Here is an 18,100-nt window from a genome sequence, read left to right as displayed (position 1 = left end):
TAGCACGTTTAATTAAAGGCTGTCATCTGCAACTTCTCTGTCTGTCCCTCAAGGGCAATTCTGGCACTATCAGATTCTTTCTTCAGAGCAGTCCTCTAAAACCAAAGCCAATGTCCAAACTACAAAGCTTTCTCTCCCACCCAATCTATCAAAGAAAAAACCTAAACAAAGTACAATGCCCTAAGAGACAGTATTTGTTCCTTTTGCTTGAATACATACATATACTGAATACATAACATTCATAATCCACATTTTTTATTCAAACTTCTAAAATGTCATAGCTTTCTAAAATTCCTGTTATTTTCTTAAAGGGCTTCCATATTTCTCTTGGCAAGCTATAGAAAACCGTTTTAAACAAGCAGTGATAAACTAAAAACAATTTTAGCAGTATATTCAACAATGAAATTCCTACCTGTCGAATTTTTAAGTTTGTTTCACCATCCAAGTTTGATGTTTCAATGTAGCACATAGCTTGTGGTTCACTATACAAAAAAAAAAAATCTTTATTTTAAATTATAATGCAAAAGTGCACAGATTTTTTTATACTCATCTAATACATCTAATCATCTAATACTTATGGATCCTGTTTTTTTCTTCAAATGTTCATCAAAACTTCAGAATTAGAATACTTTATGATCAAATCTACAAAGTCACTAACAGTGCTTTACATTTCCAGAAAGCAGTTTGCCAAAACTTGTCTTCTTGGATCAAACACTGATAAAAATCTTGTATATAGTCAATGTTTTCTAAGCTCTTGTATTAAATTTACATGCAGGCAAAAAATGTACTTTCAGCAAGAATTTAGATGTGAAAGTTTTATTGTAAAGTGTTTTATTGCAAAAGAAAAATATATATATTATGGATACCATAGTACACGCTTCAAAATATCTGTTCTTTTAATGCTATTTTTAAGAAGTTTTAAATACATTTTTTAAGTTCACACAGAAATGAATAGTTTATTCTTTTAGCATATACTGATAAGCTGCTTATCCTTTCCATTTATATTTTTCAATACTATTTACTGAGGTATAATATGTAGTAGCAATTTTGAACTTTGTAAAATATTCTTACATTTATGATTTAGAAAAATCGAATTGTATAAATATCAAGAAAATGGAAATACAGAAAATTTTCTCAACTATTCCTCTCAGCTGCCATTTTCTGGACACAACAACAGACTTCCTAATATTTATACCTACGGTAGAAACAAGCTTTGATCCCCATAAAGATGCAGAAGAGTCATAAAAATGTGTAACAATCAGAAGAAAAACACTTTAGTACAGTGTTTTAAAACTTCTAGTAATTTCCTTCTTTTCTAGCATTTAAATCTAACATTAAATGATGTTTTGGTATCTTAATGATTGCATTAAAAATTTAAAACTGCGTAGGTTATTCTGATATATTTTTGTAAGGTATAAGCATTAAAATGTGATGAATCATTACCAAAAAATCCTTTCAGGCTAATATTTTCTCCTTGGCAAACTTTTCTAAAAATGTAAACAGCTTCTGTTTAGATTGTTCCCTATATCCCACCTTTATTCCAACTCTAGTAGTTTTATGAGTTAACTAAAAAACAGAAAACAAACAGTACTTTTGTGAAGCACTTTTAAGAAACACTACAGACTAAGGCAGCAGAGGCATTTCAAGTGAGACACATGCTTAATTCGGATTACTTTAGCAGAGAGCAGCGACCTCCAAAAGACATGGATTTCACTTAGATCAAGGCAGGCCCATGGATTTGTCAGGGGTAAGAACGAAGCGCAGTAGCAATGCAGACACGAGCGTAAAGCTGCCATGTCCCAGGAACATGCACTGTCACGATACACAAGAACAGCGCTGCTAGGGCCACTGCATGCAGCAGAGACTGTGCAACAGCCACGTCTGTGCAGAGGGTCCTCCACCACCCCGGCAAAGCTACATTCTTCATGGAAAATAGTAAGTTGTTATGAACATGTACAGTCCTCTTAATTTGTTTTAAGGAATTAAACGTATGGTTATCCTAGTGCTTTACTGTGTGCTTAATGAGAACTTGTCTGATAAAATTCAATGGTGGTAACATGAAAATAGAGAGAAGGGCTGAAACAAGTTTTCATTTCTTGGAGTGTTATCATGCATTTGCACTGTAACGATCTATACATTTATCACCTGAACTTTTTCTGAATTTATAAAAGGTGTGGGTTTTGTTTAAGGAACATGAACAGCAAAGCAAAGATTACCAAAGAAGCCATGGTTTTTATTTGTATTTGGTATGTGAGGACCCACGTACACATGTCCTGTGCAACTAGTTTATTCTAACCTTGATGACAGACTGATGAGATCAGCTGGGAGATGCTCCCCATTGGTCACTTTCACTACTTCCCCTACTGCCACCTACACATCCCAGTTTAAAAATGATTAGAACAGAAAAATAAGTGACGGGAAAAAATAAAACAAATGGACAAAGACAAAAAGACAGAGTTTGAAATTATTATACGAACAATACATTGTTAATTAAAATGTCTGAGGACGAGTTTTTCAAAATCTATTTTAATCAGGTCAGAAAGAAAACAGCTAAAATATTCTCATTTTTATTCAAATGAAGTGTTTTATTTTAAAGCATCAATTTTAAGTTGCATAGAATACTGATATTGAACACTAAAAATAAAACGATTTGCTTATTTCTCACTGCATATATTAAAAAAAAAAACAACAACAAAAGATTTTCCATGAACTTTCCTGAGGAGTTAGGTGACAAGAACTCTTAGAGGTAGACATGCTGAAAATGATTTTGGATCTTCAGTTTCAATTCTGTAAGTTTCAATTTACACTGAACTAGACAGAACAAAAGAGAATTAAGCCTTGGAGCCTTAAGTCTTGAGTCCTTCCACCACAAGAGATTAGTTTCCTAAAATAATTAAGATCCCCCCTTTCCACAGAAACTTTTATTGTTGGCAAAAAGAAGTAGATTATATTAGTTAGAAATAAAATCAGACCACAGATTCTGATTATTGTAGAAGTCTAAAATGTACACTGCCAGCAATAGACACCTAAAAACCAGAACGGATGACATGGTCTTCCTGGTGGCCATGTGTAGATGAAACTTTGAGAAGAGAAGTACATGTTAGTAAGCAGATAGAGATGATGCAAAGGCAGAAGGTTCTCTCCTGAAAGAAAGATTACAACAGGCCTCCCGTAGTACCACTGAGAAAGAAGTTTTAGCTGTAAGAATTTCAAAATTGGACCCAGAGAAGTAATCAGGAATCAAAGAGTCATCATGGCAAGTTGGATCCTAGAAGAAAGTCTGACAAAAGAATACAATTCGGACACAATGTTCTGAAAAAATGAAAAAAAAAAAAAAAAAAAAAAAAAAAAGAGGTGAAGCAAAGAAGAGATAAGAGTCCCGACAAGTCCAGTAGCACCTAAATTTTATTTCAATATACCAAGATACAGTGTATGATTATTAGGGCAGGGGAGGCGAGGGAGGAGGCACAGAAACAAGGCTTTACAAGCAGTTTCTGTTTTTGAGTGTGTACGTATACGATTGGAGAACAGTGCAACACAAGGGTCCTTCCAGACTGAAAAAGGCACAAGAGTTAAGATATCTGCTCAAAGACTCTACTCTCTAACTCCAGGATTTTTTTCAGGGGAGCATAATGGAAGTATTCCGAGATGATGTAAACTGCCTACGCTAACAGAAGACATGAGGATTAGCTCATGACAGTTGACATGAAAGAAGCTATTATCAGGCAGTAGAACAACTGTTCTTGCAAAACTGTGTATTGACCATGACTATATTGGTGTGGAAGCACCAACAGAAATTACAAATGCTTCTCAGAGCAGAGAAGGTTTAGGGAAGATACCTATATTGAGAAAACATCTGAAGTTATGATATACACTAGCAATAAACAAATAAAGACCATTGGAGAATTAACAGAATTATCTATTTAAATTTGATAATAAATAGTTAAAAATATTGTATAAATAACTACACTATATCTTGAGCTATAGTGGTAATTGGAATAAAGCATGCACTAGTATTCACCTGGAATCTGTCACAGATGCATGCAGGATACTGACATTATTATAAATGCATGTATTACTGGATTCATTAATGGGACCATAGAAGTTTTATACCTAATCCATAATTACATATTATATATTTCAGTAATGATTCCACTCTTATCACAAACCAGATGTAATTTCAAGGTAAAAGAGCTAAGAAAGTGAAATACAGCTGACCTTTTAAAAATAATCTTAACTAAAAGACTATTCTATTGACCTGATCAAATAGATGTTGAAAAATGTGCATCTTCCACATAAGAAGATGTGAATTTCTTAAATAAAACTGTCCAAGGAAATGATGATAAACAATATCTGATTGCCCATGTAATTTTCACAGTATTAAATTACATATAAATGAAGTCTCACTTTCAGTACATGAAATTATTTGAAGTATATATTACAGAATAAACAGAATGTTCAGTTCATAAAGGCACTGCTATTTTGATGCTTCATACCTTACATTGACTTTTTTTTCTGATTCAACAACCAAAATCGGCAACTGATCTGTTAAAATCTGTTGCCTGTTATATATCATATTTTGATTTGTTTTTAATATACAATTTCTTATGTGCCTATCAAAAAGTCAAGAAACTCAGTTAATATAGCAGTTGAGACCCAACATTTAGGCAGAGATTTAACCTTCTTTTTTTTTTTATCATATCCAATAAAAGAGTAACAAACTAAAATTTTCTTAGGAATAAAAAGAATGCCAGTATAAATTTAAAATTATAATCGACACATTAACAAAATATTGCCTGAAACTGTAAGTGCCCAAATTAACAAAAAAAAAAGTACTTAAGAGAAGCAGCATTTTTGTTTATGCCTTATTTCCTTGGAGCAATCACAACTTAAATAAATAAATAAATAAATGCAGGGTAGAGAAACCAGCCTCTACACTATAAGCATCAGTGGGCATCTCTACCTTGATGAGAGCAGTACAGTGTCAGCAGGTATATACTCTTTGCCTTTTATTATAACTATATCTCCAACATCTACCTGAAAGAAAACTGGGAATTGGTTAATGGTCTCAAACAAAATACACTATCCCTTTGTTCTAAGCAGAGTAAGTATTAAATTTGCTGAATTTGCTAGAAAAACTGCTAGGAACTTAAATACTTTTTTAAAAGTCTACAGGCATTAGTACTCAGAGGTGGTCACTGCAGTTCTCCGGAAACCTATCCTTTAACCTACCCTACACACTGCTTTGCTTTTTCTAGTTATGGAGATAAATATTTTACTGGTAGACTGAAACTAAGTTAAAAAAGAAATTAATCTCCCGAAGATCACCGTTATTTTTTAATGCACTATTGCCCTCATGTTGGCTTCCCCAAACTTATAAACCAAATTCCATTGAATCTTGTCTCCAAATCATTGCGGAACAAATTTGATTAAAGTTATCAGGTATTGAAACTAATAGAACTAAGGGACTAGATGAACTATATAGCATTCATAGCCAGAAAGTTGACTTAAGAGTCTTTAAAGTTCTAAAACTTTAAGCCAAACAAATCCGCATATAAACAAGGTAACTACTTGCCAGAATGAAGTTTCTTGCTTACAAAGAATTCAAAGTAAGTAAAATCTTGCTGTACGTGAATAATCTTAAATCAATAATATTATTGAGGTGATTTTTGACTGAACTTGAAACCCACTATGTAATAGTAGTTCCCTCATTCATGTCACCAGAACTGACTTGACTTAAAAATACATTTTAAGAGGCAAGTATTAACAAACATGAAAAAAAATACAACAAACTATACATTTCTTATGATACCAGTTCATTCTTATTAATAACAATTATTTGGAGAAAAAAAGTATGAAAATCATATCATGTTATAAAAATCCCCAGAAAACATATACACACACACACCTTTTCCCAGTGGACAATCTCCCATGCACCATTCCGTAATACTGAAAAAGAAGAAAAGAAAGGAAAATTCTCCTGTTGTACAAATAAATAATATACAGGCATATGTTCAAGTTGTCAACAAAAGCCAAACCGACAAACATATTTACAGAGCACTTAAAAGCACGCTGTGTCTCCATTAACTCTGGTAATATGTATTTTATATGAAACTTTTTGTACTGCAGAAATTTATTACAAAGTAAATCATGATATTTTACAGGATATGACAATCAACTAAATCTGATGTTCATTGTATTATACCAGAAGATATGTCTTCCAAAAAAAATGTAATAATAGGAACAAAACGTTCTAAACAGTTAAAAGAAAAAAGTTTCTTTTGATTTGGAAAGTAGTATGGGAAAAAAAAAAAAGCACATCAAGAATATATGTTTGCTCAGTTTAAATACTGACAAGAGGATCACACCCTAAAACAGGTTCACACAAAGCCATCAGCAGGTTTATGATTCAGTTGTTACTGTTATTGGCATATCATGGAACTCAGGATAAGGTCAGTCACCTGGAGACATAATCTCCATAAATATATTAGCAATCCCCCAAATCAATGCATGTCATTCAGTATAACATTTACTATAGGATTTCCTTGACCCTGTAATGAATATTGCAAGCACACTCCACTACCTTCATTTTAAGTATTGCTGCTACAATTCAAAAAAAAAAAAAAAGTTTTTATTTTTACTATTTTTTTTACTCTGAAATCACCATTCTGCCTGGATAGTTCTCACTTGCTGCATACCTCAAAGATCCACAGTATGAGGACAGCAAAAATATTGTCCCAAGTAACTCAAGACACTTGATAACTGTGCCACGAACTACTTTTTCTTTTTGTTCTGTTAATAGAACAACTAAGACAGGAGTTCTATAGTTTCAAAGCTGTCAGAGTTGTCCAGGAGCATCTTTAAAAGCAGAGCCAGAAGCAAAGCTCTGCATCGCTCCTGCCAAGGGCAGTTCTGTCCTCACCTCACACAGAGCTGCACACTCTTGCTGTTTATGGTTAGACTCTGGAACAAGCCAGTTTAACTCACTAAACGGTAGGTTGGTTTTATTTGCTGGGTTTATCTAGCAGAGTTAGTTGAAATGAGCTTGCAAGCAGATGAGTCACACATGAGAATGTATTGTGAGACCTAGAGCCTCAGGAGTGCCCTATCCTCAGCTTAATCCAAAAAGCCTGTTAGCACAATTAACATAGACTGGCACTCAGTCAAACCTCTTAAATAAAATAAGTAAATAAATAAATAAAAAGAAGCACTGTTACAGTTTGCCTGTAAAAAGTCATAGCTTTGGAAGCTTGGCTTTCAAATCTGTATCACCCCTTTTTTCAGCTGGCTCTTCTCTAAAAACTAGATTTCAAAAGCAGGGCTGTGGACAGGCAGGGCCCATCTCCCCGACAGAAGCTGCCTGGGAGGACACTCTGCACTGCAGGAGCGTAGGCTTCACTGTGCCACAGGGTGAGACTGTGTCCTGGCGTCCACCCATTCAGCCTGGAGTAGGAATACCACCCCTAATGCAGCTCGGTAAACCAAAACCTTCTGCAAAAGGTACTCATAGTAATGGAAGCTTAGGAAGCTAATTACTGTGTCTTGAATTAAATGATGGCCATTTAAGATCAGGGAAATTAAGGGAAATCCACACTGATCCGTATATGCATATACTATTTCATTTATAGATTTAAAAGAACCGAAAGTGGAGCTGGATTTATAACACACTAAGTGGCTACTTTTCAGAGCTAAAGAACTGCTGAATAGATATAAAAAGACAGAGTACACTGTCTGTTAATCAGTACACTGATTAACCCTAACTTACTGCTTTGACAACAGTGCACTTAAGATCTGTGCTGTGCTGTGCTGCTAATGAATCACCATTAGCATCAAGGAAAATCTTCTCTTTCAGTGCTAGCGATATTTGATGCATCCTCACTACAATTTCAACTCAAAAATGTTTTTCATATGCCTGGAATTTTAGGAATAGTAACCAAAGTATCTCATGAGAGGTAACCAAAGTTTGAGAGAAAATAAAACAGGGTTCTACTAATTCAAAACTTGGTATACTCCAGATGAAAGTTTGAAAAGCTGCTCAAAGATTCTCTGTTAATCAAAATTGTTCACCATCTCAAAATACAGGAATGCCTGATGAAAGAATGTAGAAACTACATTAAACTTTTCTTTGTTTTTATGTATAGCTATGAGAATATCTGTTTCTCTAGTCCTGTTCTCTGCATAACATTCCTAAACATCTCTCCTATCACTACCTAAAACATCTGCTAAAAATGTCCAACCTAGAAGGGATGCTCAGATGCTTTATGGTGTAAGCAATTAGAAACTAGGAAACTACCAGTGTTTTCAGTCAACATATTCATCAAAATCAGGTGTCTTGTGCCACTACCCTATTCCTTCCATATCTCTCATTGAGCAACTAGTTAATTTAAGATTTATGGGCAACTTATGTAGGACAATTTATATATCTTTAAAATTTAGAGTTTGAAATAATGGAAGATTCTAATAGCTAACAGTGTTAGGCAATTCTGATTATACAACATCTTAAGCCAGTGAGTGCTCCCTAAAAACATAAGAATATGTTTTGCTTTCTACTATATAAACAAGATTCCACATCTAGCTGTAAAATTCGCTTCTGTGAAAAGCTTAAAATATGTCAACATCAAAATAACAGGAAACTTAGTCATTCTCTGTTAAAACAACCAGACCAGACATATCAAGAAAGAGTTACGTCAGAACAGCTAACACAAGGAGTTCAAAAGCAGCAGAGTGGGAATTTAACTTGAACTTTCTACCTTGAAAGTGTCTTCGTCATTACAGAACATATTAGCTAGTAGCACCTGCATTACCCACATTCATTTTTTAGACACTGTTTGGCAGCAGTGTGGGGGAGAAAAAAAAAAAATCAATTTTATGGCTTTTTGCTTCCAGTTCCAACATTTTCCAAAACTGAAATATTTCAAATACGGGGGTGGATGGGCTTTGTGAACTTACAAATTCATAGAGTTTTCATCATAACATGGTTATATCACTTGTGTTAAATGAGTTAAAAATTTCTTAGGAACCTTCCAGATTTTTTGTAGATCATATATTGTTCTATGATTGCAAAATGGCTTCAAATTATCATTTTAAATGCGTAGGTTCAAAAATTTTAAAGTAATTTACAACTGCAGTTTTCAGCGCAATTACCTGTATACTCAGTCACATTACCACCATTTGCAAAAAAAAAAAAAAAAAAGAGAGAGAGAGAAGAGAGAGAGAGAAAAGAACCTAACCGAAATACCACGACAATAGTCCTCAAACTGCAGTTAAGAGACATTAAAAAAAATCCTACCTTGAGTTTGTTTCTTGTTCACTGCATTATCAGCTTTATGTCTTTTCTGAATTAAAAATGCATAGTGGTTAATGACGCCTGTTAACACAAAAAAGCTTTCACATTTAAGATAAACAATACATTTACTACTTCCTCCCACTCATGAATTCAGCAGATTGATTTTAAAACATTTTAACAGAACTATAGATTACTTGCATAGTCATAATCATCAGGAAAAATCACTCCTAGTTCCATGCTAAGAGCATAACACTAAAATATCCTCCCATGTGGGCAATCACTCTGTAGTCAAGCTTCTTTAAATACAGAAGTGCTCTACTTATGTACCATATTATTATTTATGTATCATAACCCTGTCCTCTACAACAACTGGAACGCGATTCTAGAAATAAAATGCATAAAATAAAAATCCTTCATTCTTCAAACAAGCATCAGAACAAGCATTAGGTTTAGATCAGAAACCAAGTAATGATTACCGAATTAACATAGGGCAACTTTCACGCAAATGCCCTACACACTTCTGGAAAAACAAAACAAAACAGTAAAATCCCCAGCCTAAAACCAAAAAGGCTATGGTAGCTCTGAGTTTTCACATGGCTGTTAAAAGACTTTTAATAGTTCAAAAAAAATTGGCATTTTCAAGGCATAACCAAACTCATTTTGGTTACAAAAAGTTTTAAAAAATACTAGCTTAAACAAAATATCTAGCAATAAGAAATCCCTTTCTTCCTGAGCAGGGTTATTCTACAGTCCAGCATTTCTAAGCTCTGCCTTTGCTCCATGAAAGAAAGAAACTCTACTTGGATACTGCAAGGTGAGCAGAAGCTCACTCTGCTGCTGGTTTGTGGTAAACGCTAACAGTGATTGCACCTGAGGTGCTAAGAAGATTCTTGTCAAGAAAATGAAGCTCCTGTCATTGCTAGGGAGAACTACTGCTTGCTCCCCCAGCAGCTAAATTATAGTGGGCAAAATATGAGTCTTGTTTACACACTATTTTGGCATGACCATAGCATGAGAAACACTAAAAAAAATAGAAATAAAGGAAAAAATCTGTAAAATGTTAAAGTTTCAGTATATCATTCAGAGGTTGAAGTTAAATTCAGCTCACAGATGTTATTAGTGAGAATAAAGGACTCTGCTCAGGAAGGAAGAAAAAACAACTTATCCCATCAGATAATTTTTAAAACGTTACTTAGTTTTAAAGTAGATTCCACCTGAGATGAATTCAGTAAATTCCAATCTTCTTTTATCAGAGCCCTTGATGAGAAAGCTGGCAACACTTTGCATTTGACTGGACTCTTTGGAGTCAGTAGAACCTTCTATTTTTAGTTACAAATCACATTTTACCTGCAATATGCTTGTACTTTGTTAATAACTGTTACAATTAGTTAATTAAAAAAATATTACTTGCTATAACAAACATTAACTCCATGGTAAAACAGTGATTATCGCTTTTAGATATAATAAGCACTTTCAAAGTATAATACCATAAGCATAATTCTTAAGATTTTTATCCTCAGTAGTTTTAGAAGCTTTCAACAACATCCAGAAGCCAAGAGTGGCTTCACACACATTTATTAAAAATAAATTTGCAGTATAATCCATCCAAATGTGATCATTATTTACAAAATATTTCTATTAAATACTTACAATATCCTCTATTATCTCTTTGACTGCAGCTACAGCTAAAATAAATAAGAGAGGAACCAATGTTGTGTAACGACCTGTTGGTGATACATCTGGAATTTGCTGTTAAAAAGAAGGAAAGAGAAAAGTTTTGTTTACATTCCTAGCAAGAAAGTGTTTTTATTACAAGAAGCAGACCTTGTACAGGGCGCTGATTATTTCAAGTGAGGGTCATTGTGCTAGAATGAAAAGAAGATGCTACATTAACGAAAAGCTACATGTTAAATAGCACTCTGAAATTTTAGAGGTTTGAGAAAGTTTCAGAAACTTTCAGAGGTTGTAGTATCTGCAGAAGGTTCACCTTCTTTTTCATTGTTTCAAATCAAATATGTATTTATGAAATACAGAGGGGCTTTTTTCAGTTTATAAAATTTTATCAGAGTAGGCACAAGTCAAAAGCATTTTTAGTTCTTCACAGTTTTAATTTATAACACTTATTTTGTACTAGTTGTTAATCAACAAATCCCAATTAACCACTTTCTGCTAGATTATCAGAAGAAATACATTTTTCATAAGTAAGTGCAGGCATGCAAGCAAATGCCTGTGTACAGGCAAATGTTGGGAAGAGACAGTTACTGGTATGACATAACACCAATGCCTCATCATTCACAATTATCTGTATATTGTCTACAGATTCCTAGGAAAGAAAGTACAAGCACTCTGCACAGTTGCATTCTAAGAAACTTTTCCAAGCACTCATCCTTTCCCAGGAAAGGCACTGGAGCGTTTACACAGGAATCAACATTCACTTGTCTGAAACATCTGTACTGAGAAAAGGAAAATGTATACAGGGTAGTGCATTTATTTATTTATTTATACCCTTACATCAATTCCCAACACAACGATTCCCACAACAACAACAACAAAAATATTGTAAAATATGCATAAAAATGACTTTTTTGCAAAATTGCTACTATTGGAATTATTGCTATTATTGGAATGCAGAACAAGCCAATGGTAATTATCTTTGTCCCTTCCCACAGTACAGTTTTTCATCATCAGCCATATACAAAAGTATTACACAAAAAGCACAATCCATCCTAATTTTATCAGCCAACTATCATGAAATTAAAATATTCTAGTATATCTGAAAAGAGTCATGTACTTCAAAAAAGTCTCAATAAGCTTGGGTCAGGGACAATTCTTCACAGAGATCTTTACAAACTCCTCCTGAATGAAGCCAAGGGGATGCTATAAGAAAGCCAGGATGCTTTCTTTCCAATCAGTGCAGATATCTAGCATCCAAACGGGAAATACCTCCTGCAGTAGGTTCAGGAACCCCTTGTTTCCATAAAACAAGTATCCCCAAGAATAATTCTTGCCTTGCCCTTTGCAAGGTTATCTAGCTCAGAACAACTATATCAATTTCAGTATCTGCTGAAAGGCAGCATCACCGTCTGCTGCATAAATATCTTTACACACTAATATTTTATTGTTGATCTTACCTGAAGTAACGCAATAAAAAGAAAAAATGCATTAGCAGCTCTTCTGAATTGGGAATAAAGGAATCTTGGCAGGAATGTTATTATGTTGTACTTTGCAGTGCTGAGAAAGAAAGACAAAAACATGAACCCTTAGCATAGTACTGGAAACTCCTCAACTATATCCTTTCCTTCTCAGTTATACAAGCTAAGAAATAAACCAGAGCCTTCACTGAGATCTAGTCTAGCTGCCAGACTAACTTTGCCTAAAACAGTAGTTTAAAGATTTTTACAGACACCACTTTGCACCAAAAAAGGTGGCCATGAATTTGTCTGATTCAATGCATCCTCAAGGTTAAAAATTCTACCAAACAGATCAACTGACTTTAAATACAGCATATAAGCAATAATTAAAAATTACAAAATGTTAGTAAGATATGAAAAACTGTACCCATCACTGAAATGAAAGTTTGGTTTTCTTCTAACTGATAATTCACTTGATATTCCTTGTAACTTTGCTAGGCTGGAAGAGTAGAAAACAGTTTATCCTTACTGCGATAACCCTAGCTAAACCACACACACAAAACAGGCAGACTCCTGGCTCTATGTCAGTATTATATTTGTTTAAGAACAGACTGCCACCATTTATCATCCTAAAACAATACTAATGCTCAAAACTGACAGGCAGATGCTAACAAGAATAGGTTAACCTCTTTTTAGAGTTAATAGCATTCCCTTTAATGTAGCATAAAATGGGCAATTCAAACAAGGAATTATTATATTGTGCAGTTAGCTTAGCATTTTCAGAATGCTAAGGGTACAGTCAGGGTAATAGTTGGGTATACAAACAAAAAATATTATAAAGTATCTCCAGTTTATGGAAAATGATTTTATTCTTACAGCATGTAAAATATCTGCATGTATAAAAGATATTTTCATAAAACACATCTAGGTAGAATAGGGGTATCTTTGCTATTCACTTAATTTTAATAGCTTAACTGAAGGTCATTACCAGATCTAAATACGCCATACTCATGAGTATTCAGTATATTACTTAAAATCCAATAGAAGAAAAATACATAATACACGACAATGGCTAAAGCCCGCAATGGAAATTCAAGAATAGTTCCATAAGCAACAACAGTATCCTTGTAGCTGGTTAACTGAAAAAGGGGCAGATTTTCTAAAGCATAAGCAATGCCATGCCCAAGTAAAATACATTTTGTGCTCTCAAAAATACATTCAAAGATGAACTGAACATCAACTGAACTGACAGCTCAAGAAAAAAATCCAAACTCTATGGGACCTAGGGATATGCTGATGGTGTAGTTGTGAAGAGGACGCTTTTCTGACTGCAGTTCCCTCTAATTTCTTACCTAGACCTTCTCCACTCCTTTCTTAAAAATCTTGAAGGTAAGATCTGTAAAAGCAGCAGAATTGCTCTCTTAGTCACCCTGAAATTAAATAACTACTAACATTGAAGTTAATACCTGACATGATTATTGCAGAATTTGGTAAACTGGGGCTGATTGATGAATATAGTTCTCAGTTCCTCTTGATCAGCTAAAGAAGTTTTCTCTGAAACATCGTCTGGCTTCTCATATCCTGTAAAAATACAGCAGGAATTTTATACAAACAGCTATTCAGATTCTTAATATAAATAGAGAAATATACAAGATTAAAAAAACTTCATGACAAGAAAGGAAAAATTTGAATAACACCTGTTGTGAATATTAACCCAGTGCATTTGTATTGCTCACAAAAACAAGTCATGTTGATTTAAAAACAAAAATCCCTCAGCCTTTTTAATCATGTTTGTGGATATCAGGTTATGTGGATAAAACGTATGCAGTCAAGATGCTCGGTAAAGCCACGGTGGTGAACAGTAACTGTAGAATTTGCTGAACTCATGAGTACACCTTAACAGCTCTCCTGCTTCATGACAATATGAAATGAAATACAGGTATGTTGATGTACTTGGATCTAGAAGTTGAGCACACAAACTCAAACAGAAAAAAAGAAAAAGAAAAAAACTCTTCCATCTCTCCCTGCTGAATGATCTTTTGTTAATAGTTTGCAAGCCTCCAGAAACATACTGAGATAAGTAAATATTTAATATGGCAGACACTGAGAGAAAAATGTGAGCACTAACAAAATAAAAAAAGCAAAAAGGACAATAACATACCAGTAATATCAGTAATTCTGGGCAACACACAACAGAAATATGGCTATCCTGCAAACACTTCAGAATTGGCATATGGTACACGAAATATTTAATAGATCAGTTCTAAGTAAAAATTAGCATTAACTTATCACTGAGTTCAAAGGAAAGTCAAATATTTAAAAGGATGCTTGCTTAGAGCCTTTGTACTGTTCCATAACCTGTATCTTCTGATCCATATATAAAAATCTATTTTCCTGTGCTATATATGCCTAATATACAAATAAAAAATTCTTTCTCTTTGAGTTTTTCTTCTTTTAATAGACAGATAAACACACAGGCTTAAAGTTATGTAACAATTAATAGTTTGCTAACATATAAATACGCAGGCTAAGTTTCCTATAAAAACTCCGAAAACTTAAATATTAATCCCAGTGGTAGTGAAACAGTTCATTTGGAAGATGTTTGAACAATGACTACATTCACACATAGTTTTTATTCTAAACTAAAATGATTCAATAATTCTGTTTATATTCACAAATTGCCTGTACTGAAAAATGCATACTAAAATTTACTTATAATTAACACTAAATAAACACAGAAGATTAATGAAATTACCCATACCTGGGGCAATTACACTCTTTCTACTTTTCCTCCTGATGTGCTTTTTGGTTGTACAGGACCCTCTGGTTCCCTAACTGCACCCTAATCAGAGTTGCTTTCTACTATCAGTTTCGGCTGTTCAGTGACCTGCACGAGAAACTCCCGCGTGGTTCAAGGTCATTCACAACTGCACTCTTCCTCTGCGCCTCGCTCCAGGCTCTCTTGCACTGGGAAGCCCAGAGCTGGACCCAGCACACAGATACGACTTACGAGCGAGCAGCAGAGAGGAAGGAATACAGTCCTCAAACAGCCGGCGCTGCAGGAGCCAGGATACACGTGTTCTTCCTTCCTTCCTGCGAGGGGGCATTCCCGCTCAATTTGTTGTCCATCAGAACCTCCAGGGCCTCCTCTGCAAAGCTGCTCTCCAGCAGTTTGGCCCCCAGCACGTCACGGTGCACGGGTTACTCCTTCCCGGGTGCAGGACCTTCTAGAACTTCACAAAATGCCTTTCTGACAGTTTCTCCAGCCTGTGGAGGTCCCTCTGCACAGCAGCACCAACGATCCAACACACAAGCCACTCCTCATGGTTTTGTATCATCTGCAGACCTACCGTGAGAGCACTCTGGCCAACACGCCAGTTATTAGCGTGACATTAAACGGGATCAGACCCCGTATCAACCCCTGGGCTACTGTCCCCAACTGGGCTTTGTGCTGCTGATCATAACCACTTAAAACCTCACTGTCCACTTGTCTAGCCCACACTTTATCAGCTTTTCTATGAGAATGTTATAAGAGACAATATCAAAAGGCAAAATACATTCACTGCTCTTCTCTCCATGAAGCCAGCCATGTCATCACAGAGGGCCTTAAGTGACGACCTAGGAGAAAGCACTGTACCTTTGTTGTTTTCCATGTCCTTTGTTAGCAGATCCTTTGCCCCTTCAGCAGTGAATCCGTATTTTCCCTAGACTCTCATTTTCTGTTGATATATCTGCAGGAGGCCCTCCTATTGCCCTTGAAGTCTCTTGACTTATCCAACTCCAGATTTTTTTAGCTTTCCAAATCCCACCCCTGCAAGTTCAGGCAGTGCCTCTATATTCCTCCTAGGTCACCTGTCCCTGTTTCCACCCCCTCTACCCTTACTTTTTTATATCTGAGTTTACTCAGGTCTATCTTATTCATCTACACAGGCCTCCTGCTGCCTATGCTTGATTTCCTGCTTGTTGGGACAGACCAGTCTTGAGCCTGCAGCAGGTGACCCTTGAAAATCAAGCCCACTACACATTGATTAATGGGATACTAGCTCCTCAGCTACCAGTTTTTCTGTATGATCCTAGCCATTTATTCCCAGAGAGGTGACCTTTGTAGGTTCCTCGTTTTCTGTGTGCTCAGCTTGAAGCAATGTCACTTGACTTACAGCCATTCGGAGCACCTGCGGCCACAGAACGCCGAGAGCTGAGCTCAGCACCTACTACTCTGAGAGCCACGCGAAGTCTCGCAGCGATCTGCATCCTGGCTCTCATCTCTAAAAGGGGATACTAATGCATCCTCTGAAAAGGCTGCTCACTGATGTTTGCCAATCACTCTCCCGCTACAAGGACGATCATTCAGGCTGGGGGGAAGACAAAAACCAACCACACAAAAGTTAGAAAACGTCCGTGTGTATGTGTGTTGTGTGTAGCTGTTTGTAAAATACACAGTTCACTCTATATGTCAAATAAGGAGGGGGAAAAGTATGTCATGATGCACCTGATTATCACATCATGATGCACTTGCTTTCGAAGGCTAATTAAGCTGCACGGGAAATCTTAAAACTAATTTCTAGCATGTATTATAAATCCTTACACACAGATTATAGAAAACTTAAACCATTGTCTAGTCCACTAATTTACTGGATGTAAAACAGTAGTTTTAGCCTCTTACCCATTATATGTAGAACACATTTCATACAAAAAATTCCTTGAAAGATCAAGTTGACACACACTGAATAAGGTTTATCTAGTACACAAAATCAGTGGAAACATGTAATTTCATGCCATTCGCCATTCAGAACTCATAGATTCTATCAGGCAGGAAATCCATGCTACTATGGTCATCTACTCCAACCACGGGAATTCCTTTATTTCTTTCCTTCAAATTCTCCCAGTAAAAGATACATTCAACCACTTCTACGAAAGCTTCAGTACAGATCTCTTCAGAGGAAGGGCAGCCAGCCTAAAGACGTGAAGCACCTGAACAGATGCCCATTCAATACTCCTTGATTTAAGGAACCACAGGCAAACCCGCGGCAGACTAAGCAGCCACATCCTGTTCCTGTTGTTATTTCTCCTGAGAGTGGCGATTCCTTCCTATATCACGTAGCTGGCCATGTGTGATATGACTAGTCCACGAATATACATCCCTTAACACCGCTGGACATATGTGCATCTTTGATTAAGAATGCCAGGGTTTAGGTCAAGTCTGAGGTGCACATCCAATCATATGATCATACATGATCAGATGTGAATCCAGCATACACAAGAGCATCTTCATTCTGGGCGTATGACATCTACTTGCCCATTACTCGCATACTGACAGAAGAAAAATATTAGTAAGCAGTGAACATTGTGCATCCTCTGTTAGTTTAAATAACTATGAAACTAGAGAAATTTTTGTACATCAGTATTAGGGCAAAATTTATTTGTTCTTTAATCAAAAGGGTGGTGAAAAGCTGTTAAGAAGCTTCAGAAAACCAGCCCTGCCTCAGCTGCCTTTATCTTGAGTTCTCTTCATCTTTACTCCAAGTGGAATCTTGGAGTTCAGTTCTGAGCCCCGTGCGGAGCCCTTGGCAGGCTGCAGCTTCAGCAAACCCAGCTCCCTAGCCCAGAAGGACTACACTACCCAGAAAGCTTCAAAGGCTACACGATTCCCACCACTTCTCTGCCTCAACATTGCAATATCTTC

At 35.8% G+C, this 18,100-nt stretch overlaps 1 protein-coding gene across 6 annotated transcripts in view; it reads right to left on the bottom strand.

Moving 5' to 3' along the window:
• The window catches only part of ATP8A1 (ATPase phospholipid transporting 8A1), an 87,275-nt gene that overhangs the window by 64,549 nt on the left and 4,626 nt on the right, over positions 1–18,100 (bottom strand). For 2 of the 6 annotated variants that reach the window (XM_088524753.1, XM_088524755.1), the window contains exons 2-8: positions 13,884–13,998; positions 12,418–12,517; positions 10,937–11,035; positions 9,290–9,335; positions 5,909–5,949; positions 4,964–5,037; positions 413–482 (exon numbers count right to left, since the gene is read on the bottom strand). In XM_088524753.1, the coding sequence (XP_088380879.1) occupies positions 413–482; positions 4,964–5,037; positions 5,909–5,949; positions 9,290–9,335; positions 10,937–11,035; positions 12,418–12,517; positions 13,884–13,998 (545 nt within the window). Of the gene's footprint in view, positions 1–412; positions 483–2,296; positions 2,371–4,963; positions 5,038–5,908; positions 5,950–9,289; positions 9,336–10,936; positions 11,138–12,417; positions 12,518–13,883; positions 13,999–18,100 lie in introns of those variants that run through there. The other 4 variants (XM_088524752.1, XM_088524754.1, XM_088524756.1 and 1 more) reach the window with 2 other exon arrangements.

The sequence above is a fragment of the Tinamus guttatus genome, unplaced genomic scaffold (genome assembly GCF_059628265.1).
Source record: "Tinamus guttatus ecotype Peru unplaced genomic scaffold, ASM5962826v1 Tinamus_guttatus_pri_ptg000213l, whole genome shotgun sequence".
Classification (NCBI taxonomy): domain Eukaryota; kingdom Metazoa; phylum Chordata; class Aves; order Tinamiformes; family Tinamidae; genus Tinamus; species Tinamus guttatus.
The sequence above is the reverse complement of the archived record's forward strand: the minus strand, read 5'-3'. Positions and strand labels throughout refer to the sequence as shown.